Genomic DNA, 25754 nt, shown 5'->3' with positions numbered 1-25754 from the left:
CAGCTCAGTTCCTTTCCATGCGGCCTCTATTCATTAAAAGCCATTGTTTGTCTCGCAAGTCAAACATCTTGATCAGCAATTTACTCTTTAACTGTACAAACAAACAATGATACGGATTTGCATTACAAAGGTGTCATCTAGAATAAGTTTGAGTTAGGAGCACTGAGCACAAACATAGTGTATGAACGCAACCTTTATTTTGAAAATCTTGAACGGATATTTGAATCTTCTGTGTGGCTTTGCGCTGGTTGACAGGGAGGCTGCGCTCAGGTAGAGCAGCGCATCACACACCGAGGGAGAGAGAGAGAAGCGAGCAGAGGGAAGTGTATTTATAGCCTAAAGCGAGGCTGAAGCGCAGAGATAAGGCTTGGGACCAAGCGGCAGACAGACAGGAAGACAGGGCTTAGGAAAAAGAGGACAAAATGAAACAGTTCCTTGCGCTCGTTTTATTCGGGGCCGCAGTGGTCGCCGTGCTCAGCTCAGGCGGTGCCGACGGTGAAATCTCCTTCGAGTACCACCGTTATGAGGAGCTGCGGAAGGCGCTGGTGTCTGTGTGGCTGCAGTGCCCGACCATCACCCGCATCTACACCATCGGCGAGAGCTTCGAGGGCCGCGAACTGCTGGTGCTGGAGATGTCCGACAACCCCGGGACGCACGAACCTGGTCAGTTTTACGCACACACTAAGTCGGTACTATAATGCGGTGAATGCGCGTCCATCCCGCTGTCTTTGTCCCTGCTTCTCTTCTTGGCTTGGGACCAACACGCTCTGATAACACGCAACACATCAGGCACTTTCGCGTATAGCAGCTTGGTTGTGCTCTTAATTTGGGTCCCTTGGGCTACAGAAATGCCCCGTGTGGCAGATGTCACTCAGATGACCAGAAAACAGCAGCGGCGGAGCGCAGGTGTGTCGTGCTGTGTGTGCATGAGCGCGCGGCCTGGTGCATCGCTTCAGAGGAATCAAGATGATAGATTGTGGGATCAGCCACGCAAAGCCGCCATTTTGCTGGTTGATAAGAATCTCTCTGTGCTTATACTGAGTCGTGACTCCCAGAAAACATCCTTGAAGACAGTGGATCAGTCCACGGCTCACAGGTTGTGAATTAACAGTCAGAAGCAGATGTATCAATAGTATTGACGGCATCATATCAGTTCAAGTATAGCATTTTGACTGAATATTAAATGAACCTGCAAGGCCTGGTGAGGTTAGTACAGTTATAATAGTGGGCCCTGGTTATAAGTACTGTATGCCGTGTCTTTTCTCTATCACACAGCTCTGTGCCATAAGAACTGGACCGCAGTCTGTAGAAACCAAAGAGTAGAAGAAGATGATGTAAGAAAATGTGAGACATGGTTTGAGGGGCATCAGCCGCAAATGTGCAGCAACCACTATTGCTGTTTTTACATGCAGTGCACTTCCTTCTTTTTCTAAAACTGCCCATGATTAGTCAAAACGTGAAAATAATGTCATTTATTATGCGTTAAATGCTTTGTTCACTGTCCCTATGAGGAGTGTGAGTGCTAGTGGAATTGTATTAATGAGCAGAAGAATGTTAATGCATCTCAATGTTTGTCAGACAAATTCCAAATTGGTTTCCACTCATTGTTAAAATGGTTTGCACCTGAGCTGTAGAAGTGTGTTTTAAAGGGAGGGTGAACCCACTTTATCATAAGCTATTTGATGTGGGAAACAAACCCTGAGAGCCAACTTCAGAGAGGGATGTGTGGGATGCTTTTCTATCTGTCAGCTGCATCTGTTTCTTAAAGGACAGCTTTGGTCATCATTTCATTCATTTGTATTTTCAACAACCCGACAATGTCCATCAGTCTGGAACCTGTACAACATTATAGCTATTGGGAGCATTTGAGGCAACATTTGTTAAAAACGTTTCGTCCAGGCATTTTGGAATAAGGAAACATGTCCCCCAGTGGAGCAGTTTGTCTGGCTGATGTGTCTACAGCTCAGATGAGTAAGATAATCCAGTTTGCAGACTGACAGACATAACACATGAGTTGAGGCAATTCATTAGAGGGTTTAAGTCTGTATGGTGATTATTAAAAAAATAGTTATTTTTAATAATTAAAATTATTCTTCTAGTGTGTCACACTCAGCATGTCTGTCTTTATCTTGATAATATGGTGCATTGTTAGTCCAGAACACTATTTTTCAATCCCCAATTTTGTGCATGATGCAGAAAGATTGAACACTCTGGTACACTGTGTACTCCTGATACTAAGAGGAATACTGCTGATAACCAAAACATAATAGAATATTGGATTAATCTGTAGTGCATTTAATTATTATTAAATGTCTGGGGATGGGGTCAGTGATTTCTCTTTATCCCTCCAAACTTTAAGAGTGAAATCCTGCAAAAAGTGATTAATTTCAGTAATCCTGAGGCAGAACCCTCAAAAAAGGGAGAAAACTTTGATTGTAATTACTGGATATATGTAGTTTAACTTTTACTGTAGGCTGTGATGTTACAGCTAAATGCCTGATGCAGTGTTTGGGGTAAAGGTGTATTTGTGTCTCTGGCTGAACATATTTTATGGTCACAGAGTCTAATGACCAAACGTACGTACTAAATAAGTCTAGTAATAGTCTGGTGGGCGTGCGCAGGCATGAGTCACAGTAGCAATGTGGAGCCCTTATTACTACCAGATGAGTTTCCAAGCCGCTGTTTCACCAGCAGTGGTAGCACCCCCCTCCCCCTCCTCTTTCCTCCTCTCTGCTGAGCAAAACATCCAAAGAAAGAAGGAGGGCGGTAAAACAGAAGAGGAAACAGACAGAGAAGCTCTAGAGACCAAATGGGCGATGGAGAGCAAAGGAAGGAAAAAATGTGTTCAGTGTAAGAAGAAGAAAAGGTGAATGTGTGTAAGACGCATGCAGAATAAAATCTGTAAGTAGTGCAAACCCCTCAATACGCCCTACAGATATTTTACCTGACCCTGCAGTGTGTTGAAACTCTAAAGGTGGAGCCGAAATAGCGGTTGCCGGGGAAACAGATCGGCTTAGTGCACTGAGCTGACTGGCCGCTCGTGGTTGGCTGGCTGGCTCCGGAGGACGACCATCCTGAGCTCGTACATCTGTCAGTAGGCAGCCATCTGTCACTGCGGCACAGGAGCTACGCCTATAGCGAAGAGAGTAAACAAACACGTTACATATTAATATACAGTGTACGCAATATAGGACGTGAGCAGTGGTAAAAACTTACTCAGGACATTTACTGTACTGTACTGTACTTAAAGGATAAGGTCAGCAATTTGTAGTTTTTGGTTATTGTCACATTTTTGACACAATTGCAGAGCTGTGTTGGTGTGTGATGTTCATGTGAATAAGACGCTACTTGAAAGAGTAGTAAAATGTGTGTTAAAGTACTTTTTGTTCAAATTTCTGTTTTGTCCAGTTTGGATTTGAGTAGTTCAGCTCATTTGTGATGACATAGACCTCTACTCCTTCACTATCTACAAAATTAACGTGTTTCTTACATGTTAAGGCAATAGTCTTGAAATCATTTCACTGATATCACCTCTCACTGCTCTGTGCACCTACTTTGGACTTTATCAGGGCATTCAAGGCATTGTACTTCACTTGTAAGTCGCTTTGGATAAAAGCGTCTGCTAAATGACTAAATGTAAATGTAAATGTAAATTCAGTGGCAGTTATTTGTAGTAGCACTGTAACCATGGGTGAGTAGACACCTGCTCCACATGCTAGTAGGCTCAGTAGCTTATCATCATCTGTTCTTGGGCTGTATTTGTTTTAGGCACATCCATCCTTCCATTATCTGTGACCACTTATCCTGTTCAGGGTCACAGGGGGCTGGAGCCTATCTCAAGGCAAACACAGAGAGACAGACAGACATTCACAGTCCCAATTATACAGTTAGTAAATTTAGAGTTACCAATTAATTTAACATGCATGTTGTTGGACTGTGCGAGGAAACATACCCTCAGAAAGGCCACAGCTGGCAATTGGATTCAAACCTGGGACCTTGTAACTATGAGATGGCAACCATGCTGCCCGGTTATTGCACACAATATTCATTCTTGCGCTCAGGTTTAGGCATAAAAACGTGAAGGTCAGGTTTAAGGACAGATTAAGCGGTGGATTAAATTACTGAAATAATATTGACTAAGTTAACAAGAATGAGTTATAATAACAAACAGTATGCAAATCGTTGTCTCCCATCTCAAGTCCAGTGTTTCGTCATGTGCCACCTGTGCACTTTGAACTGACCTTTATGCTGCCTGATTGGTCATTAGAAACGTGTGTTCAAGTTTGAGTTTTGTGTAAAAGATCACAGCTATGTTGGTTGTGTTCACATTTTGCTTTGCAATTTCCCAACACAAGTGTGAAATGTGTTTAGTGACTGAGAACGTGTTTAAAGTTTAGCAAAAAGGAGCAAATGAGTTTTGCAAATTGTGTGTAAGTACCTGAACAGTGTTAAAGGTTTGGCCAAAAAAGCGTTTGATTCGAAAAATGAATTTAGGCCACTGAGAATTTGGTTCAGAGAATGGGGTTTAGTGTTTAAGCAACTGAAAAAAACTGTATAAGAACCAGGCCAGTGGCTGGAACATGAGCTACAACACTATGATAATGACTGATAACTAGCCATTTCACCTCACAGGAGACATCAGGAGCACCTCTCCACAGTAAGAGATGTTTTGGGGTGTATTTTCTAACATAAGTTAGTATGCAATACTTGTACTTATTTCACAGCTAGACATGATTGACATATTTTTTTCACATCATGGAGGTTTTATGTCTCACAGCTGGCTCATATTTGAGTGGAAAGAGTGGGGCTGCTCGTCAGTGAAACAAGCTCAGGCTAAAACTCTTTTGACTCTCATGTCTGGAACTATTTGCAAGCTTTCTAATATGAGTAGAAGTCCTGCCGTCTAATTGGTTTGTTTTTGTCTGAAGAAAAAACATTCACTTCAGTATAAGGCGCTGCTTCATCCAATACACTGCAGACCATATCTTGTGGTGGAGACTGCCATAAAGTCTCCACACTAGACTGTTTTATCTGACGACAAAGGAAGTATATAATCCCCAGTGAGCACGCACACAGATGCCTAGTTAAAGTATACAACAGCCCTTTGGATACAGTGACATTAAATTTAGATCAGATATTTTTCTTATGGAAGTCACACCAAAAGTGAGAAGCCAGTACATGTTTGTACAGTAAGGCTATGAGGAGTGGAGAGATAGAAAAAACAGCTGAAAGGAGCAGTCAATGGAAAAAGAAGATAAAAAAGAATGGAATGATGATCGAGATAACAGGAACTGTTTAGGAGTGAGTGAAGGTGATGGGGGAGAAGAAGAGAGATGGGTGAAAGATTGGTCTGGGAATATAAGAGAGAGAGAAAGAAACAGAAAGAGGATGAGAGAAAAAGGCCAAAGCATCAGCCAGAGGTCATCTATTATACATCAGACAGCCACACGCATCCTCCTCCCCTGCCTACACTGTGATCTGATTTCTCCTTCCTGTTGTTTACTTCTTTGACAGCAAAAGCTGTGCTTCTTACTCCTGCACTTTTCGGCACGTTTTTTTCTTTCTTTCTGCTTTGCTTTTAATTCTATTTTTATTTGTTACCTATTACTCCATGACGTCCCTTCGTGTCTGCTGACAGTCCGAGCAGAAGACAACCAGCTCATCTCTTTTCACAGTTTCTCTTGATGGTGACTTTTTTGGGAGAAATAAGAAATATCTTGAAAAGGGTTTTGTGTTCATTTTCTAGTATTTTCTCATTTTCTATTACACTTGATAATTGTATCAGACACATACCATTTGCATTTAAATAGGTATATAACACCAAACAGCAGGGACAAGAAGAATAATGACATCTTTGGCTTTTAATAGTTACAGGCCCAAAGTTCTCTTGTTCATACCCTTTTATAATCTGTTCTACTTTGGTTTATAGCTAACCCCCACCAGATGTTTACTACATTGAACATATTATGCAAGTCCTTCTCTGATTCAGCCAGTAGAGTAATATCATCTGCATGCAATAGAATGTACAGCATGACATTAGTGCCCACAAGTGTCCTGTGCCCAAGTGTCCAAGTGTCTTTCTTAAACTTTGCCCTCCAGTACTTCCTCTGACTTACTCTCATGATTCAAAAGCATATTTGATTTCTTACTATATTTCATAATATAGATCTGGAATATCGGATAAAAACATCTCTTCCTGTTACCTAAGTTAATGATGGACAAACAAGCACAATTTGGGGCTGCGACTTTTGATAATAAATGTATCAGCTATTATATGAAAGAGCATCTATATCTCTTAGTGGCCTTTTTTAGAGCTTACATGTTACCTCTTTGTTGCTCTGCCTCTTTGTGCACGGGTGTCTCTGCACTATGAGATGACTGAACTGGCAGTCATTCAGAGCTAACAAATAGGTTTTACACGAGACGAGCAGACGGCTGCAAACAGAGTGTGTTTACTGACCCCCCGAGCTGATTTGTCTCCCTGAGCACCTGTCCCTGTCATGGTTTCCCTGACGACTGAGAGCACTCTAATGTGGTGCTTCCCTAATGACGTCGCAGCTGCAGTCAATACTACGTGATCACCTAGGAGATATTGATCTCCCGTCATACACGTGTGATGTAGGATGATGCATTGGGGTTTGTGAACACGAGATGTTTTATATTAACCTTTAAAAAATTCAGGTTGATTCAGGTTTTAACACATGTGAGAAATATAAAAACTAAAGAAAAGGAGACATGGTCTACAGTGAAGACAAGGTGCTAAATTTAATAATACACTGGACAACTTTTGTGGTCTTCTTTAAGCAAAAAAACATGTTAATAAAAACAATCTCTCCTCATTTGAGCTACTATAACATGTGTATTTTGTCCATAGTACCTTAATCTATATATTATGTTCATAGTAATTCCGTCTGTCATGCAAAATCAACGTGCAGAAAACATCCCGCTATGGCGACAAACCGAAATCTGTTGATCTATAGTACTTGCTTCTGTATATAATGTCAGTAGTACTTCCATCTATAATATCATGTCCACAGTACTTCCACATGTACTTTCTGTCCATAATAGTGCCTATCTTGTGCATACTGTAGACACTGTATACTTTGCACTTTACTGCTTATTGCACTTCTGGTTAGATACTTAACTGAATTTCATTTCCTTGTCCTTCTACATGTGTAATGACAATAAAGTTGAATCTAATCGGGTCAAATTATTAATTGGTTAATGAATTGACAAAACATTTATTAACAACTGTCTTTAGCATCTCCAAATATTTGATAGTTTTCAGTTTAAAAAAATGAACTGAATAAAATTTGAAATGTTGGTTAGACAAAATAAAACATGTAAAAATACCACCTTGTCCTCATTATTTTTCATGAATTTTCTGTCATTTTGCAAATGAAATTTATACAGAGGGATTTGTATCAGGCAAAGGCCCACAGCATCTGTACATAGTGAGTGTTAATTGAAAGCTTTAGAGATCAGGTAAAAGGTGCAAAATGACCAAAAAGAAAAAAGAAATCCCTCAGACAAAGTTAACAAAAACCGAAACGAGACACAGAACTACTACCAAACCGATCACAAATACACACCTCATATGATAGTGATAAAACTAAGTTGCTTGCATGTTTTTCTTAAAGGAGGATGTTGCATCACATTTCTGGGTGCTTACAGTGTCACTGTGTGTTACATTGCTGTTATCTCTTCCAGACTGTCTACTTCCTTAGCTTTAATTGTTCAGATACTACCTTAGTACTAATGGGAATTTACTGCGCATTAAAATTCCACTTTAGATGAATTTTACCTGCAAACTATCATAAGGTGTTGTTTTATATTTTAAAATTAAACAAGCCAGAAACCACATCTGCCCATGTGTAAAGTTATCACACAATAAATAATGTTTCCCATATGTACCTTTGTGTTTTGTGTGTGTGTGTGTGTGTGTGTGTGCGTATGCGTGTGTGTCACAATAAAAGCTTAGGGGAGAAACAGAGTGTGGAATATGAGGAATAAATTGAGAAAAGACAACAGTTGGCTTAAGCAACTAAAAGACATTTTGGTTTACGCCACCTACACAATGACACATTGCACTCGCCTTTTGTGCACCAGAAAAAGGTGTTATAAAACCACAATGTAGCAAAAATTATAGTTTTCATCAGGTTGTGTTGCAGTGATTATCAGTAGCCTTCCTCCTGTCTGCTTTATTATTACCCAAATATCATCCAAGCATGTGTAAAACTCATAAGTACCGGCATATGTTGGCCCAACTTATGTGGACACAACATCAAAACATGTTTCTTAAGGGAAAAAGGAAAACGTCTCCAGATACTGAGCATCTGTGTAAGAGCTTGGATCATAGTGACTTATTTTGGCACAGTCTGACTTTATAACGTGTGTGTGCGCGTGTGTGTGTGTGTGTTTGTGTAAAACATCACACATCCCAAGCTTTTTCAGGGCTCTGTAGCTTGTAAAAGCCATTCATCAACATCAGGAGGGAAAGAGTTAATTGCTGGCTTGAAATCATTAGTAGCAACTCAGAGAGGACCCAGATTTCAACGTTTAAAAATAACCTGAGGTCCAGATGTGTGTAGGGCACCATGTATGTGTTAAGGGGAAATACATAAGATACTCAGAAATTAGTTAGCAAATACACTAATGACCAGTCCCTTTATGTAACTCGTTAGTAGCAGGCAGTCTCCCTGCCTGGCTTGTATCATCTGTGTATATCTGTGTACACATGAAGAAACTCAAACATAGGTGAGTCTAATTACTATATGAGACGTGTGAAACATAGTCTCATGAAACACTGATGTATATAGCTCCTAAACATAAATCATGTGTCCTAATAAACTGTGCATTAACAAAAATGAATGCATGTATTTATGCCAAGACACTGACACGGTGAACATGTTAATTAAGCACATGCTGTAAAGCTTACATTTTATTTTATAAATAAATGTAGCAGGAATTGGCATCAGTTTAGCTTTTGATCAAATTTCAAGCACTGTTAATACTCTCGTATTAACATTCACGATCACAATCACCAAATCAACACTTTTATTATAAAAAGTTGGCTGATACACCATATCCATAACAGGCGTTATTACCATGGAATGATTTGCCAAATATAAAGCATTTCATTGTGCTCCTTTCTGTTAATTGATGTGTTTTAATATTTACATAGATGTGAAAACACAGCTGAATTTTATTGTTACGTAATAAAATAGTTTATGTGCCTTTCTTCTCTGAACTAATTAGGTGATCCTTCCACACAACGGTAGAAGTGAAGCATGCACAAAGAAGTGGTTGTGTTTCAGAGTCCAATGTAAAACAGATATTTGGCGCTGGTTCTCTTTACACTTAACAAAGCAAGTTATCTGTAAAGGTTTGCTTAGTTGTGGAAACATTAGAGTGACTTTACCTTTTTACCCAGAAAAACATTTATGTCACATAAACTTAAGTGTTTAAATGCAAAAAACAAACAAACAAGTGTTTAATGTAAAACAGTTTTTCACATGTGAAAGTGTACATTTTCAGCCGTGGCAACATGAAGGCTGAAAAAGTTTTGCAAAGCTTCATAGCAGTTTCAGGTTCATACTGTAGGTTGTGAGAATCCTGAAAATTTCACACTGGGTCCTGGATCCAAACTCTCCGTGATCTGGTTTAATCACATCTCAGACCTGTCGCTCCACCAAGATTCAGGCACAACAGTCTGTGACAATGTCACTCGATAATCCACTGTGTCTCAGTCATTATTGTCCACAGTCCAGTTCAGTGTTCAATTCCATTTGACCTTTCAGTTGATGAGTGTGTTTGTCACTGGTGAGTGTGTAGGTCTTTATTATAAATGGTCTGTGTGGCATATGCGTCCATGGTAACCTCCGTAACACACGAAAAAGCTCTATCAGTCAGACAAAATTGTTTTCACACCCACTGATTAAATAGTCTTTCTCTTCTTACAATGTGTGACATCATTGTGATGTTTGTCTTTGTGGTTATGTGGCCAGCACTGCGTGTGAAGTACTAACACAGATGGTGTCTTTGTGTTCACTGCAGGTGAGCCTGAGTTTAAGTATATCGCCAATATGCATGGCAATGAGGCGGTGGGCCGAGAGCTGCTCATCTACCTGGCTCAGTACCTGTGCAACCAGTATCAGCAAGGCAACGAGACCATCATTGACCTTATCCACAACACCCGCATCCACCTCATGCCCTCCATGAACCCGGATGGCTTTGAGAAGGCTGCTTCACAGGTGATAACAGCATGACAACAACACACTGCGTGTACACAAACCTGATCCAAGGATCAGACAGTTAAAGCTACAAACACAGACTTTGTAACCACTAAACTACTGGCTTTAAGTTAGTCATAGGCAGCAGTCACAAATGGTAATTATTTTTTATCACAACCTATGTCGGTATAATCACCATGTCCTGTTTCCTGCTCAGCCTGGAGAGATCAAGGACTGGTTTGTTGGTCGCAGTAATGCACAGGGTGTGGATCTGAACCGTAACTTCCCTGATCTAGACCGTATCATCTACATCAACGAGAGGGAAGGGGGCACTAACAACCACTTGCTGCAGAACCTGAAGAAGGCTGTAGATGAAAACACAAAGGTAGGCGTCGAAGCAAACATGCAGATACAGGGATCCACCTACTGAACTTACAGAGAATTATCACCAAACTCTGCTTTGTAGCAAGTTTTAGTTATTAGTTTTATTATTTCATGAGTATATGGTTGCAAACAAAGATGGAACTACTATTCCTGGCAGGATGTAGTAGATATTAGGCACAGGTTTGTAATTTTGGTTAAAGATACACCTTCAGATGAAGATGGCTGGGAAATGAGGTAGAGTGGGTAGGGTCAGGGAGAGCCACTGATCTAGGGAGTAAGCCCCAGAAACAGTTAAAAATACCAACTTCTTGAAAAAGCCAACAGCTCCTTGCCGAGGTTAAACATCGACCATCTTGTCGACACTCTGATATTTGTCTGTAGCACGGTGCCTCTCCATTGTTTTGCTGTGTGATCTGTTTCGGTTCACACTCGCTGACCTCATATCACCATTTTGGGTCACAGATAGTGAACACAGTACAACAATGTTTTAAATAAATCACAGTGCTCATTTAACTGTTAACTACTTAACTTAGGTTAATGAGTACGTTCCATTATTGGGTTTTATAGTTTCTGGCAACATTGGAGCTCTGTGTCACACAAGAACCAACTATGTCAAGAGTTTGTCGTTTCATGGGGTCTGTTGACATTAGGAAAACTATAAAAAATAACCCGATTTCATTTTTACTTCTTTTCAAGACATATGCTGTGTATACTGGTGGTTAGAAGTGGCAATATTGTAAATACAGAAATGCCTCTTTGGCACGTTTGTAGGTGCAGCATGTATATTTGTAATTTATGTGTTTTTGTCTTTGCAGCTAGCTCCAGAAACTAAGGCAGTGATCCACTGGATCATAGATATTCCTTTTGTCCTGTCAGCAAACCTGCATGGAGGAGATGTAGTGGCCAACTACCCATATGATGAGACCCGCACTGGTAAGCACACAAGCACACACACACACGTGTGTGCTATTAAGTTGTATATAAACGGATCAGTTCTTTTAAATGAAACTGTTTGCACAGATTTACTGAGACATATATTTCACCTATGACTGCAACAACAAATATTTTATTAGTTTACCATCAGATGATTTGAATCAGATGGAAAGTGTTTCCATTCTACGAATTCCAAGGCATAATTACCCAACATAAACAAAAAACAATTATGCAGGGACATTTTTAATGTCTTACAGATTACAGGAGTTCAGCAAATACTTTATCTCAGCTGGTTTCTAAACATTGTGCTCTTTGTTTGTTCCCTTTCCTCTTATTCCTCCTCCAAGGATCCACACATGAGTACAGTGCTAGTCCAGATGATGTTATTTTCAAGTCCCTGGCAAGGGCCTACTCCATTTACAACTCAGTTATGTCCGACCCTCACCGACCCCCCTGCCGTCAGAACGATGATGACTCCAGCTTTAAAGATGGCATCACTAACGGAGGGGCCTGGTACAGTGTGCCTGGAGGTGAGAAATAACTTGCATTCAGTAAGCATGTTTTTGGTCATTGGGCAAGATATGATTAAACAAAAGATTATTTAAGGCTTCTAGATTTCATGTAAACATTGTTTACTATACTTTAGTGGCTATATTTAAACTGACATGGTGTGACAGTGTTTTTCAACCTAACCACAGAACTGCTGCATGTTTTTGCACCTTTATGCTGTATTCACTGAATGGTATATTTTACAGTTGAAACGTAAAGTTGTTGGTGCCCCCTGGTGGTCAGTTTATACACTGCCAACCCTCTCCATATTGTTCTGGAAGCGTTTACAGCAATAGAGATATATATTCTACATAATGTATATACTCTAAGATTGGCTCCTAATATTGGCCTTATATTCTCCAAGCTTTATTTCACCTGTTAACAGCCAGATGTAGCATAGCATTTCTTAAATATTGTTTAAGAAAATTTAGCACATTTCAACTTTAAAAGTTTCAGTGTCTTTTCTTTTTAAAAACCACCAATGTGTGCTTTGCTGTCATTCATTGATGTAGTTCTCGCTCTGCTCCTTGCTCTGTTTTATAATTGACCCATTACAGGAATGCAGGATTTCAACTACCTCAGCAGCAACTGCTTTGAGATCACTCTGGAGCTCAGCTGTGATAAGTTCCCCAGTGAGGACACTCTGAAGACCTACTGGGAGCAAAACCGCAACTCACTGGTTAACTACATTGAGCAAGTAGGCAGCACACAGACACTATGTATGATGTCCACCCACACAGTCATCTATGTCTCCCACGGCTAAACAGAGAAGACAAGGACCAAGCAGAAAAAAGATTGCTTGGCGCAAAAAACATAACATAGGCTGTTTTATGCATTTTAACATAAAACAATAAATGCTATAATTAGGACACTATCTCCAATGGTCACATTTGTAGAATGAGGCAACACAGGCAGTGATGATGACCAGGCGGACAGAAGAGCAGGCAAGCAGACTGTCATCACAAAAACAAAGTAGCAGATCATAACAAAGTACATATTAAACATAGGATGCTTGACAATCTGGTGCATGTGGAAATGATCCACTAGATATACTGTGGAAGCAATTAAGCAGTAAGAAGTAAACAGAGTGACAGTATGGGGGCAGGAAACAGAGAGAAAGGCCAAAATAAACTGGGCTGAGATAAACAGTCAATCATTGTGCTGTAGTAGTTTGATGATTTTTATTAAAGCCAGACTTTCACAATCTTGACATTTCCTTGCGTGATTTTAAGGGATTCCTCCTCCACAGATCCATCTACATGTGGCCTCCACCTTTCCCGAGTATTTCATACCTAAGTATGCCTCTTTGTGCATTTGCAGGTCCATCGTGGCGTCAAGGGCTTTGTTCGTGATCTCCAGGGCAGCCCCATTTCCAATGCCACCATCTCTGTGGAGGGTATTGACCATGACATCACCACAGGTATCAGCCTTCAGTGCAAATTCCTACAATTGTGTCATATAACTTCACTGTATAGTAATATATTGTGTAGAAATGAATCCTGATTGATTAATGAAATTGTAAAACATTGCAATACTGCCATCTCTTGGAGATAACCGACACTGCACCATTTTCTGTCTGATTTCTGTTAAATGCACCTGCTCATCATTATTAAAGTGACAACATCTTTTGCTGTTAATATGATTATTTTTATAGCTGAGGAGCTTTTGGGTTCCCTGTTTGTGGCTGGACTACAAAAATTAATAAGATGATCTGTACTTTGTAGCCAAAGATGGAGACTATTGGCGTCTTCTGGCTCCAGGGAACTACAAAGTGGCAGCCTCTGCCCCAGGATACCTGACTGTCATCAAAAAGGTGGCTGTTCCCTACAGCCCTGCAACTAGGGTAAGAGTTAAACTAATTAACAAACACAAATATGTCCAACATTCACTGTGTGTATTTTATAGTAGCACTGTGCAGCAATCTTAATGAAATGAAAAGCACATATAGGGATTGGTGGACAATAACAATCAAACAATATGTCAGGGAAACTGAAGTTAGGGCATATTAGTAATTTATAATACCTATAAACAAACTAAGGAATAAGAAAGATTTAATAGGAACCTGTAGCAGAGAAAAGATGGTACATTTGATTGATGGTTGTAGGGTTGATGTTGCAAATGGCAAAAAACAGCACCTGCCTTTCATCACTTGCAGGTAAGTGTCCAGTTATAATCTGATGACTCATTTGTTACATTCAGATTATAATTGGACACTTTTCACTTTGAGGACAGTTTTAAATTTCGCCAAACTACAACTTCCCAAATTTGGTTTTTGAGACTTTTATGAGGGATGCACTTTCTATATTTATATAAGATGCGGGTGTTATTTCAATGTGAATGTATGTTATAAGTTTTTAGAGTTTGAACAAAAATGCAATCAAATCAAAGCTACTGTGTTAATCATATGGAGAGCTCATGATGGTGATTGAGTTTTACTAAAACATTGTTTAGTAAAAAAGGAAAAAAGAAAGAAAATATAGATTAATAAAGAGACTTATGTTTAGGGGGAGAAAATTTTAACTTGTAAATTAATTAATTAAACAATCAAAAAATACATATTTAAATCTGTAGATTTTTTACTGAAATAAAAGGTCTAGTAGCTTCACTGTATCATTTTCTTCTTTCTGCCTCAGCTGGATTTTGAGCTGGAGTCTCTGATGGAGAGGAAGGAGGAGGAGCGGGAGGAGCTGATGGACTGGTGGAAGATGATGTCAGAGACACTGAACTTCTAAAGCGTTTGTCTGATGATCCAGCCGTCAGCACATTGATGTAATATATTCAACAGTCTGCGTGCCCGTCCACTTAAAAAAGAATATATTGTCTCTCCTTGTTTTGTTCTATTTCAACCTATTTTCTAATTGATTATATTGTTTATTAATGTTTGCCTCATACAAACTGTAGATTGTTTGAATATCCTGCACACACACTTATGAACACAGGCCCTTGCAGGTAGTTTGAAGGAAGTGAGATAGATGTTGATTTCTGTGGTATTGTGTTCTTCATTGTTCATGACATCCATCTATATAACAATACGTGACTGAATATCTATCAAAATAAATGGCTTTTTGCTTGTCCCTTCAGGGGTCACCACAGCGGAACATGTCACACATGTTGATTTGGAACAAGGTGGCCCTTTGTTGCTGGGCGGGGGCCACACCTGGTGGGGTGGGATTTGATCCTTCGGCCATTGAGCCACAAGGTCCCCTGAGTATCTCTATATAAAAGAGCTATTTTACATATTGGCACAAAGCTCTGTCCATATGAATTAAGTAATTTTTCCTGTTTTAAATGTCTCTGTTGCCTCACCAGGCAAATACAAGTCTAGCACACACCCTTTTACTTCACAGTGACTGTAAACAGTCCCTCTCTGTTTCTATCTTGTATGATAAAAACAAAATGGTTTAGAGATAATCAGGGACATTAAAAACACTGTAAAATCACTGTAAACATGATATTGTAAACAATCTATACAGGCAAGCTCATTTCTCTGTATGTTGTTGAGATTTTTTTAAACTGACTGCAGCACAGCTTTGATTTTAGCACAAGATGTTTGATTATATGATTATATATACTGTACGTATTAACTAGGCATAGCAAAAAACAAACAAACAAATGTGTTCTTTTGTAACAGAAAAATCTAAGAAAACAAGGGCATAACATCTATAAATCTGTCCACCTCAGTCTATCCAAAGCCATTCCTTTGTATGTGCACTACACAGGGAATACTGTAGTACATAAGTAACTGTGGTACATGTAGAAGTTGATTTTCATGGATAAATAACACTAACCTTCTGAGAGTACTGACTTTATGAATACAGTTCACCCAGTCTGAGGCCACAAATTATTTATTGAATGTATAGCTATTGAAACAAAGTTTAAAGAATGAACTGATGAATAAAACTCCCGTTTATGTTGTTGGAATACAGTGTTACAATGTTGTTTTATTTCAGTAGCTACAGTACATTGAAACCGAAAGCATGTACAGGTTTGTCCAATAAGTGCACACTACTGTATTGTGTTTTTAATGAAAGTCAATGAACACAAGCAGAATGCATTTTGTTAAAAGCCTTTTAGTCCCTTAGAACCCACCCTATAATTATTCTGAATCGGCAGGCAACCTACAAGGGAATGTATATAGCTGAAATGGGTTAAACATTATTATTGTTTAAAAATAAGCTGAGTGACAGACATGTATGATACTTACAATTTGTTCAGAATGATACACATCTAAATTATTTTTTGGAGCTCAAATACAATACAAAAATACAAAAAGGTATTACACTACGACTGCACCACTAAACCTCCAATGTGCAAGTTGTATCCAGCATGGTAACCCTTTCTTAACAAACCTTTCATACAGTAACCTGGTTTAGCTAGTGATTACGAGTTATAAAGTAATTGAGCCTTAAAAAAGGGATTAATTAGTAGATCATTAAATGTTTCAGCATGATAACAAGTGGTCTCATTTAGGCACATAAAAGCTCAACAATAGTACACATAGGCGGTATTTATTGATATATGTAGTTTCATAAAATGTGACAATTTCTTGTGCAAAGTTTGGAGCTGAAAGTAAAAAAAAAATTCTTATTTCCGGGTTATTATTTTGGCCTATTTGCTTTGATGCTCTAATTGGTTGCTTCTGCGTTCTCCTAGTACATCCATGCCCGGGGCTCAGAGAGCTGCGCCGGGGTCACGCCCACTTTTACTCAGGGCTCCTGTGATTGGACAGTTCTCTACTCTGTCTCTTCGTTTCTCACGACCCATCTCAGCCACACAGTCCTGTTGCCATTCCTAAGCAACTGTAAACTAGCAAGGAAAGTAGAGCTGTGAGTAACCAATAAATATATAAATAAATAAACTAAAGAAAAGTCACAAGGTTTTCACCAGTACAAAAAGGAAAATAAAGAAACTGGGATTCTACATAAAGCTGGTGAGAGCAAGCTTACACTGGGAAGAGGAGTTAGCTAACTTTAGCTGGATTTAATAAGTTAAGGCTTTGGCTCTTTCAAATTTCAGGGAATATCGTAACAAGACTGAAAACACAAGTTCAGATGGCATTGAAGTAACAACAGCTAGATAGATAGTACTGTGAAGCAAACTTTTATTAATTGACAAATTAACCTTATTGAATATTCTATAGGATAGTAATGTGGCTTAATATGAGGCATTTTCACCAGGAAACCAACATCATTTGTTGTTTTTAACTTTCACAATTTATTGTTATTTTGATGTGGCCTTGTTAGTTTACCTGTTCTTCAGAAAGACTGCTATCAGTCAGGACCAGTACTGCACTTCATATGTGTGAAGATAGGAAATAAAAACATTTTCTCAAAGTATTGGTTCTTAAATGTTGTAAAGTCTTGAATAGTCGGCCTCAAATGTTGTAACATTACCATATTTATGTCCAGCAAGTTGGACAGCAAGAAAGATTCAGAATATGGAACTGGGCAAAGAAAACTAACTTTAGGTCATCAATACACCAACTTATCTGTTGGTGATTATGTGGTGAAGTTATGTAGGTACACACTGAGTTTTTGTTTGCAGTGAGATGTCTGCTGCAAAAGTTCCCTATCTCAAGTACAAAAGAAAGAACTGCACAAAAAACCCAGGCTATGTCTGACTGTGGGAACATGATTTTAATGCAAACATCACCTGTAAATCCAGGTATTTTGTCTGTGTAACTGTACATACTGTCCATGTTGAACCTAAAGCCGGGACGTATTGTCACCCCCTGTAAATATATACTATATAGTGTACACACACCAAGCAAGGATGGCACTTTTGGTCCAACTATGCAGTTGAATCAGCTGTTTTGGCATTAGATGCTAACTCTGCAGATCAATGCCACCCTTGGTCTATTTGTCATACTGGCCCTATTAGCATTTGCTATTAGCATCGCCTCATCAATACCATTGATCAAGCTGCTCTGGCTTCAGGAGACAAAGAAGACCAGGTGAGAGAGAGAGAATAGGGCATTAATCTCATTAGACATTCAACATCAGTCAGATCTTACACTGGACAACAATAGGGAATGTTTGAATGATCCATAATAGCTCCCACACTTTGTAAAAAATGTGTAGAGATTGTGGAGCTGCTGTAGTGATAGAGATAAAACAACATTTGTCATATGACAGTAAATTGATAATTGCTTGAGCCCAGCAGAAATGCCAAATGTTTATTGGATCCAGCTTCTTTTATATCACTATGAACTGGTTTTTGTTGAGTTTTAGTCTGTGGAACAGACAAAACAAGATATCAAAAGTTACCTCAGGTACTGAATAATGGATATTTTTTGCAGTTTTCTGACATTTTATAGATCACACAAACATCTGGAATTATATATGTTTGGGCTGGGAGCTTAGGGTTCTGTCGTTACTCCTTTAATCCTGCAGATGACAGCAGCGTGCTGACGACCTGACAATCACAGTCGAGTGAGAAAGCCAAATATTTCTCCCCAGTTGGTCTGAAAGAATCCACTGCCTGGTTATGAATCATTATTTGTATGTGGATTTCAGCTCTTGCGTCATCGTTGGTTGTGGAGTTTGTTGACTCTGTGAATGTTCCTCATTAGAGAGTGGTTTCCCCTTCAGAGCCCACTGACTCCCAGAGGTTCAAAGTGGCTGCAGGCCCATCTTTTCAACAACCTCATTTAACTGGAAAATTCTAATTATTTGTGTGGAAAATGTATTTAATCCTTTTCCTCTGAAGGTACGTAAGACAAAGTGTTCAAAGTAGAGTTGCTGACCGTGAGAACTGAGAACACAAAACAGTACATCCTCTCCTCTCCTTTGTGCGCTGTGTTTGTGTTTGATTGTGTTGTTGGTTACTGTACTTTCACTTAAGAATTTACTAAGGCCAAGGATCAGCAGAGAAAACTACCAACAAATAATGAGACGGGGTATCACAAAAGTCAACAAAAAGGGTACAAAGTTAAAGCTTAAAAAACATTAATGGCATTGAGCTACAGTATTTACTGTATATCTCTTTGGTAGATCCTAGAAAGTTTTCATTCAATTTCCCTGTAGTTAAATAACATGAACAAAGTCATGCAGAACATCGAATAGTTTATATTCACCGTTGAAACAAAGCAAAACCACATTTTGTAACAGAATTTGTGAAGGAAAAGGTTTAAGATGTGATCTACAGAGACAGTCATTTGGATTTTCCTAAACTATCTCGTTATCATGAGAAAACAAACTTTGCTTTTTCAAGAAATTATCTTGTTATCATGAGAAAACGACGTTGCTATCCAAAGACAATGACATAATTAGCGGGTTATCACGAGATAACGGCATAAAAAAAGATAATAGCTTCCATGGCTGTTCACAGCTTCCGTACATTTAGCCACTTGTAACAACTGCCTTTTTTGTACAACAAAAGCACGAGTGCAACATTTATTAATGAATTTTAGGATTTCTTGACCTTGTGTTAAGTATTGTAGGCATTTACCCAAAAAGTGCATTGAAAAAATATAGCTTTCAAGAAAAGGGAACTGGAAGAGATAAAATGCTAACTGGTTTCCAGGTCTTAGGACTCCTTCCTACAACACTATAAATTAGGTTTTGTTACACCTTTCAGCCTTAGACCACTTAAAAAACAAAAACAAAATGAGTGTATATGTATTGGTGTGTAATCAGTCGAGTTCCTCTTTCATATTAATGTAAAACCATGTAAATAACTGCAGCTATCACACCCTTTGTCTGCAGGTGGGGTGACTGCTAAAACTGCAGCTGCTGTAAGCACAGAAAACAGCACAGAGCAGCATTGTTGGGGTCATGGTGTTTAAGGAACCACGCAGACAATGAAATTTGATCCAGCAATTCTAGTTTTAGTAACAAACTAACAGTGCAAAGTAGTATTATTTGCAAGGTAAGTAGTAGAAACTATGTTGCTCATTTTACTAAAGTCCACCAGCAGCAGTGTTCTCTAACCTGTGTGTGATTTGTGTTGCATCACAGGAAATGTGTTTTGAGCATGGTTTAAGTGTTTTGTCAGGGCCCCAAGCCTCAGAACCCCTGCTGCGCTGCCCCACTGGCCCCATTCAAATGCAAACCTTTTTCATGCAGAGTTCAAGACGGTCTCCTGACATTATTTGTCTGCATGTGGCCACATCAGCATGTCTACATACACACACTCCATTCACCCATACAAACTGAAACCCTGGAAATCAAACAGAAGTCATTGTTACCCGAATGTCAATAGATATGCTAATTTTACTCTAAGACACAGTAGGAGAAGTTTAGAAAAGTTGTGCTCATTTTTAATCATATATTTGTGTCGTACGTAATCACATATATCATAGCATTTATCAAAAGAGCCTTCCAACGCATGGAAACACATGGTTTGGGAAATGAACTACTTTTGTTGTGCACCATGTGGTAACTTCAGGTCCTTAATCTTGTGCTTGTGCTACTTTATCTGCATGTGTGAGTTCACTGTGAGCGTCTGAGCTGTTTCTGATGATACAATTACTTATATTCTTCTAGAGGCTGCAGGTTGACACATGAGGAACGACCCACCCTGTTGTGAAGAATCTCCGCTAAATGTGAGTGAATTTGTGATTGAGTTGCAAGCGGAGAGCTGCTTTGCATCAAGTATAATGAGCTCTGTTGCTGATTCAGTCGTTTTACCAATATTTTATGAGCTGGAGAAAGACATTGGTTTTCTATTGTACCAAAGTTGCTTGTTAAGAGAGGCTGAAAGGTCTTTTTACTGAATTCGACTGTCTCTCTCTCTCTCTCTCACACACACACACACACACACACACACACACACACACACACATAGACCCAAAGGTCTTCACTGCTTATTTCTACAGTCTCTCTGAAAGGAAGCATATCTGCAGGGAGCAGGGGCCAGGTCGCACACACCCATACAGACACAATCCCAAGTTCCTGAAGAAGTGCTGTATCAGCAAGGGGCTGCCATTTACATTCACACACACACACACACACACACACACACACACACACACACACACACACACACACACAGCATCTTTAGATTTCAGAACAGCGAGGTAGTGTGAAGGAGCATTTAATCTGTTATTGCTCACTCTGTACACTTCTTTCTCTGTCACTGTTCAATTCACATACATCTAACTCAGCATCATTACTCTTCTGTCCAACTATTACCATCCCTTTGCACCAATAAACGAAATGTCTAGATCAACAAACAATTCAATCTATAAGCATCTAGCCTTCAAATGTTTTGCGTGTCTACCTGCAAAATGTGCAAGTTATTTGGGGTTAAATTTAGGTCAGGCAAGTAAAATTTCACTACGCCATTTATCCAGAAATTAGATCATTCATTCTCAAGTTGTTATTTAAGATTTTTATAGACTATAAATATACATTAATAAGCAGATGTTCTTTTTCTTGTGTTTAATAGTTTAATAAAATACTAAGACATGCATGTTAGGTTAATTGGTGACTCTAAATTACCTGTAGGAGTAAATGTGAGTGTAAATGGTTGTCTGTCTGTGTATGTCTTTATGTGTCTTCTAAGATAAACTAGCGACCTGTCTAGGGTGTACCCCGCCTCCCAACCAATGACAGCTGGGATAGGCTCCAGCCTCCTTTGACCCACGACAAGATAAGTGGTTAAAGATAGTGGATGGATGGATAAGTTAGCGCTGGTCAGTACCAAAACCTCTAGTTTTGATGGAATACCGAGTACTATTGTTGTCAAAATCAATAGCACACTTGTGCTACAAGAAATTGTGATTTACATGCTTGTTGAAACTCTAGATTACTTTCTTGATTTGATTAAGTACTTTCTCTATTAAACATCTAGAAAATAATGGGAGGTCAGTTTGTTATTTGAATTATGCATACATGCATACAAACATATGTACAAACAGTTCAAACTTAAAGAAACATTCAACTTAGGTTCAGATTTTTGTATTTGACAATTTGAGAAGATCATGTTTTATGAAGAAGATGATTAACAATGTAGACATGCACAGAACAGTTGCAGAGGAGAAAGTGCACATGTGATCTAATGTGGTACATGGTTTAGTGCAACAATCCTATTTATTGTAATTGTGTTTAAAATAAGACGTAGTATCTGTACTACCGAAGAATACGATGGATAAGAATATACGAATATGACACTGTGATGGCATCCATATTTTCTTCTCTGGGATCTTTTCCAGTGATTCCCTCTGTTTTCTTCTTTCTCTTTGCAGCTGCTACAATTTTTTTACGCAAATATGCATCCTGTGCTCATTCTTTTCCCCAACTATCAGTAAATTCTGGTAGCACGAAAACAGAAGTCATCTTTAATCCTAGTGCATGGCCCCGGGTCATGAATGTGAGCCACAAGCTGGCACGTGCACATAGACACAGTCATGCCCTTGTGCAAAAGTGCACAACACGCACTGCAGGAGAGATTGAAGGTGGAGAATCTGAGTCCTGAGAGGTGCCGAAAAGAGGAAATAAGAACAGAAGAGCGAGAATGGCACACACAACCTGGCATTTAAACAGAGGATTTCCTCTCTCTACCCTCCACTCTTGCTGTTTACATAAGCAGAGACCACTTGACATAGCTACAATGATTGTCAGAGAACGTGCCCATACGTGTGTGTGTAGAGTAACAGCAGTACCGGATAAAGTTTGTCATTAAATCTTCATGTATTTACTGGAAATAATACTTAGATTTTTTTTTGTTTGTTTGTTTTTTTTGCCTCTGTCAAATATTAGAAATAACAGTAATGAAGAAATTAACCCACATAGACAATTTTACAGCCTTTGAACAATATCCAACCATTATTGTCCTCTCTGCTGTGGTGTCAGCAGACTGTCTTCCTGTGGCACTTTAGCTAAAAGGTGATGGATGTCTCAGGCCACCTTTTTGCTCCCTCTGGGGGAATTTCATTTTTAAGACACTATCACAGTCAGCAGGACTGAGAAAACAATATTTTCTTACCTCAGGTATTCTTACCCTTTCAGCTTTGTCTTCATTCTCCCACCTTTGCCTCTTCTGATTCATTTGTCCCTATCTTGTATCAGCTGCCAAAGTTTTTTTTCTTCTTACTGAATGTTTTATAGAGCATTTCCCGTAAGAAAAGTTAGAAGGGTAAGGTCTGTGGTAAGGTATGCATTTTGTAGCTGAGGTCCTTATCCTACCCTTCATGATAAAAAAAAAACAAAGAATTACATTCAAGGGTTGTTTTTTTTTTTTAACTTCTAGTACTTTTTACTTCTTTTTTTTACGGTTAAGTTAGTGGTTAACTTAGTGGTTATAAAAGCTTGTTGTTTTTATTGTGTTACTTTAGTTAGATATAGCAGACTGGTAGTCCATGAATGGCCCTATCTTTTTTCGGGTTTCATTTTACTTAGGAAGATGGTTCTATGGTGAGGGGAGCCATTACACTGATTCTACCTGATCAATGTAAAATGAATGAAATGTAAACAATTGACCTAATGAATAATAAATATTTCCAGCCTTTTGCTGTGTTTTATATTTTGTCAAAAATAACATTTTAATGTTTGAAGTCAAGTCTTGATTAAAGCTATGGAACTTGTTCAAAAACATTTTCTGACTAGAAAAATACTAAAACCTTAGCTTTTAAGAGAACAGGTGATGTCAAAAATTAATGTGACCAAGACTAATTAAACAGCCTGGCAGCAGAGATATATAGACTCACCCTTCTAACCAATAAGAGTGCTTCAATTAGTTCTGCATAATTAGTAAGTTTTGAGTATATTCTCCTTAATTGTAAGTTTTTAATGACTTTTTTGTGCTAGGAATTTTTCATGAGCAAAAAGCTGCTCTTTATTGCTTTTTTTACTCAAATCAGATTTAAGCCATGTTTCAAGTATGCAGCTCAGGCCTTGCCAGACATATTGTTTCTGATGACAAGCTTTAGATGGAAACTCTTGAAGTAAATTCTGCTGTGTGTGTGGTTTGCTTTGTTGCTAATATATGGAGTGAAGTAAAATTTGGTAAACAGTGAAATTAACTGCAGCTGACACAATTTAAACTAACCACAATTGCAAAAGAAAAAACCTTCATACAGCCACCTTTTAGTTATTCAGGATATTTTGGGAAAACTATGCCTTTGTGAAAATGAGTTTGGGGAAAAGAGAAGTAATAATAGTGTTCCAATAGCTGCAGACCACAGCATTTGGTGAGTCTCAAGAGGCTGCTGTTCAGCTTGAGGGTTCCTGTGTGTGTGTGTGTGTGTGTGTGTGTGTGTGTGTGTGTGTGTGTGTGTGTGTGTGTGTGTGTGTGTGTGTGTGGGGGGATGGTGGTGGTCAGGGTGCTGGGTCAAAATGCTGGCGAGGTACTTTCACAGAGTTTCAAAGATGCATTGATCGATAAATGCTTTAAATAGGGACACAAATACCTGCACACAGCATTAATCTCAATAGCTGGATCCTATTTAAGAAGGAAGCAGTTTGCTGAATAGATTGGCTGGATGGCAACCAAACAGAGGTACAGTAAAGTGTCTGAAAAGGCCCAAACACCAGTCAAAGCTCTCCTTTGTGGTAACTCAGGAAGATACCACTAAGCCAGAACAACACAGACACAAAGCTTTGTAGAGGTTTTTTTATACAAATAAAATTAAAAAAATACTGCTATTACAGCAACACTGACAATACATATACACATTAATGTAGTTGAACACATTAGTGTAGTTGAACACATATCAAATGTGTGTGTGCGCTGTTGATAAATAAAAAGCAGATCCTCTGTGATGCACCACGAAATTGTGACAAGAATAACCTACTTCTTACTAAATAAACTTTATAGAACTTTTGACACTTCTGCTATCAACAGAAGTCAGGGGATGACCTTAAATGTAAAATATGGGTTGTACTATTCACCTTGTTCTTTTTTTCTTCTTCTTCTTTTCCTCTGGGCCGTTCCCTTTCAGGGGTCGCCACAGCAAATCATGTGCCTCCATCTTCATGTCCTCTCTCACTACATTCTTAAATCTCCTCTTTGGTCTTCCTCTAGACCTCCTGCCTGGCAGCTCCAACCTCAGCATCCTTTTACCAATATATTCACAGTCTCTTCTCTGAACATGTCCAAACCACCTCAATCTGTCCTCTCTGACTTTATCTCCAAAACATCTAACATGAGCTGTCCCTCTGATGTCCTCATTCCTGATCCTGTCCATCCTCTTCACTCCCAGAGAGAACCTCAACATCTTAAGCTCTGCTACCTCCAGCTCTGCCTCCTGTCTTTTCCTCAGTGCCACTAAGCCGAACAACATCGCTGGTCTCACCACCGTGGTCTTGAACACCTTTCCTTTCATTCTCACTGATACTCTTTTATCACACAACACACCTGACACTTTTCTCCACCCATTCCAACCTGCTTGCACTCGCCTCTTCACTTTTTTTCACACTCTCCGTTGCTCTGAACCGTTGACGTAAATATTTAAAGTCTTGCACCTTCTTCACCTCTGCTCCCTGTAACCTAGCCGTTCCACCTGGGTCCCTCTCATTGACACACACGTATTCTGTCTTTCCTATGCTTTCTTTTTTTTTTTCTGATTCTTTCTAATAAATCAGAAGTTTCTTCAATAACAAAACCTGCTATTTAAATAAACTCACTCATTCTGTTCATATAATTGCCAGCAGAAACAAGCCAATGGGCACAATACTCCAACAGGAAATCTTTAAAGCCTCACTTACAACAAAG

The 25754-nt window shown here is 39.0% G+C and overlaps 1 protein-coding gene across 1 annotated transcript; it reads left to right on the top strand.

Moving 5' to 3' along the window:
• Nucleotides 1-243: 243 nt before the first annotated feature.
• On the top strand, nt 244-16019 carry cpe (carboxypeptidase E). The gene is made up of 9 exons (XM_067498301.1): nt 244-663; nt 10057-10253; nt 10450-10617; nt 11432-11549; nt 11897-12079; nt 12656-12795; nt 13419-13518; nt 13823-13941; nt 14732-16019. The coding sequence occupies exons 1-9, from the start codon at nt 423-425 to the stop codon at nt 14828-14830; spliced, it is 1365 nt and encodes a 454-aa protein (XP_067354402.1). The 5' UTR covers nt 244-422; the 3' UTR covers nt 14831-16019.
• The last annotated feature ends 9735 nt before the right edge of the window (nt 16020-25754 follow it).

The sequence above is a fragment of the Channa argus genome, chromosome 3 (genome assembly GCF_033026475.1).
Source record: "Channa argus isolate prfri chromosome 3, Channa argus male v1.0, whole genome shotgun sequence".
Taxonomy (NCBI): Eukaryota; Metazoa; Chordata; class Actinopteri; order Anabantiformes; family Channidae; genus Channa; species Channa argus.
Note: the sequence above shows the minus strand (reverse complement) of the source record. Positions and strands in the feature narration are given on the sequence as shown.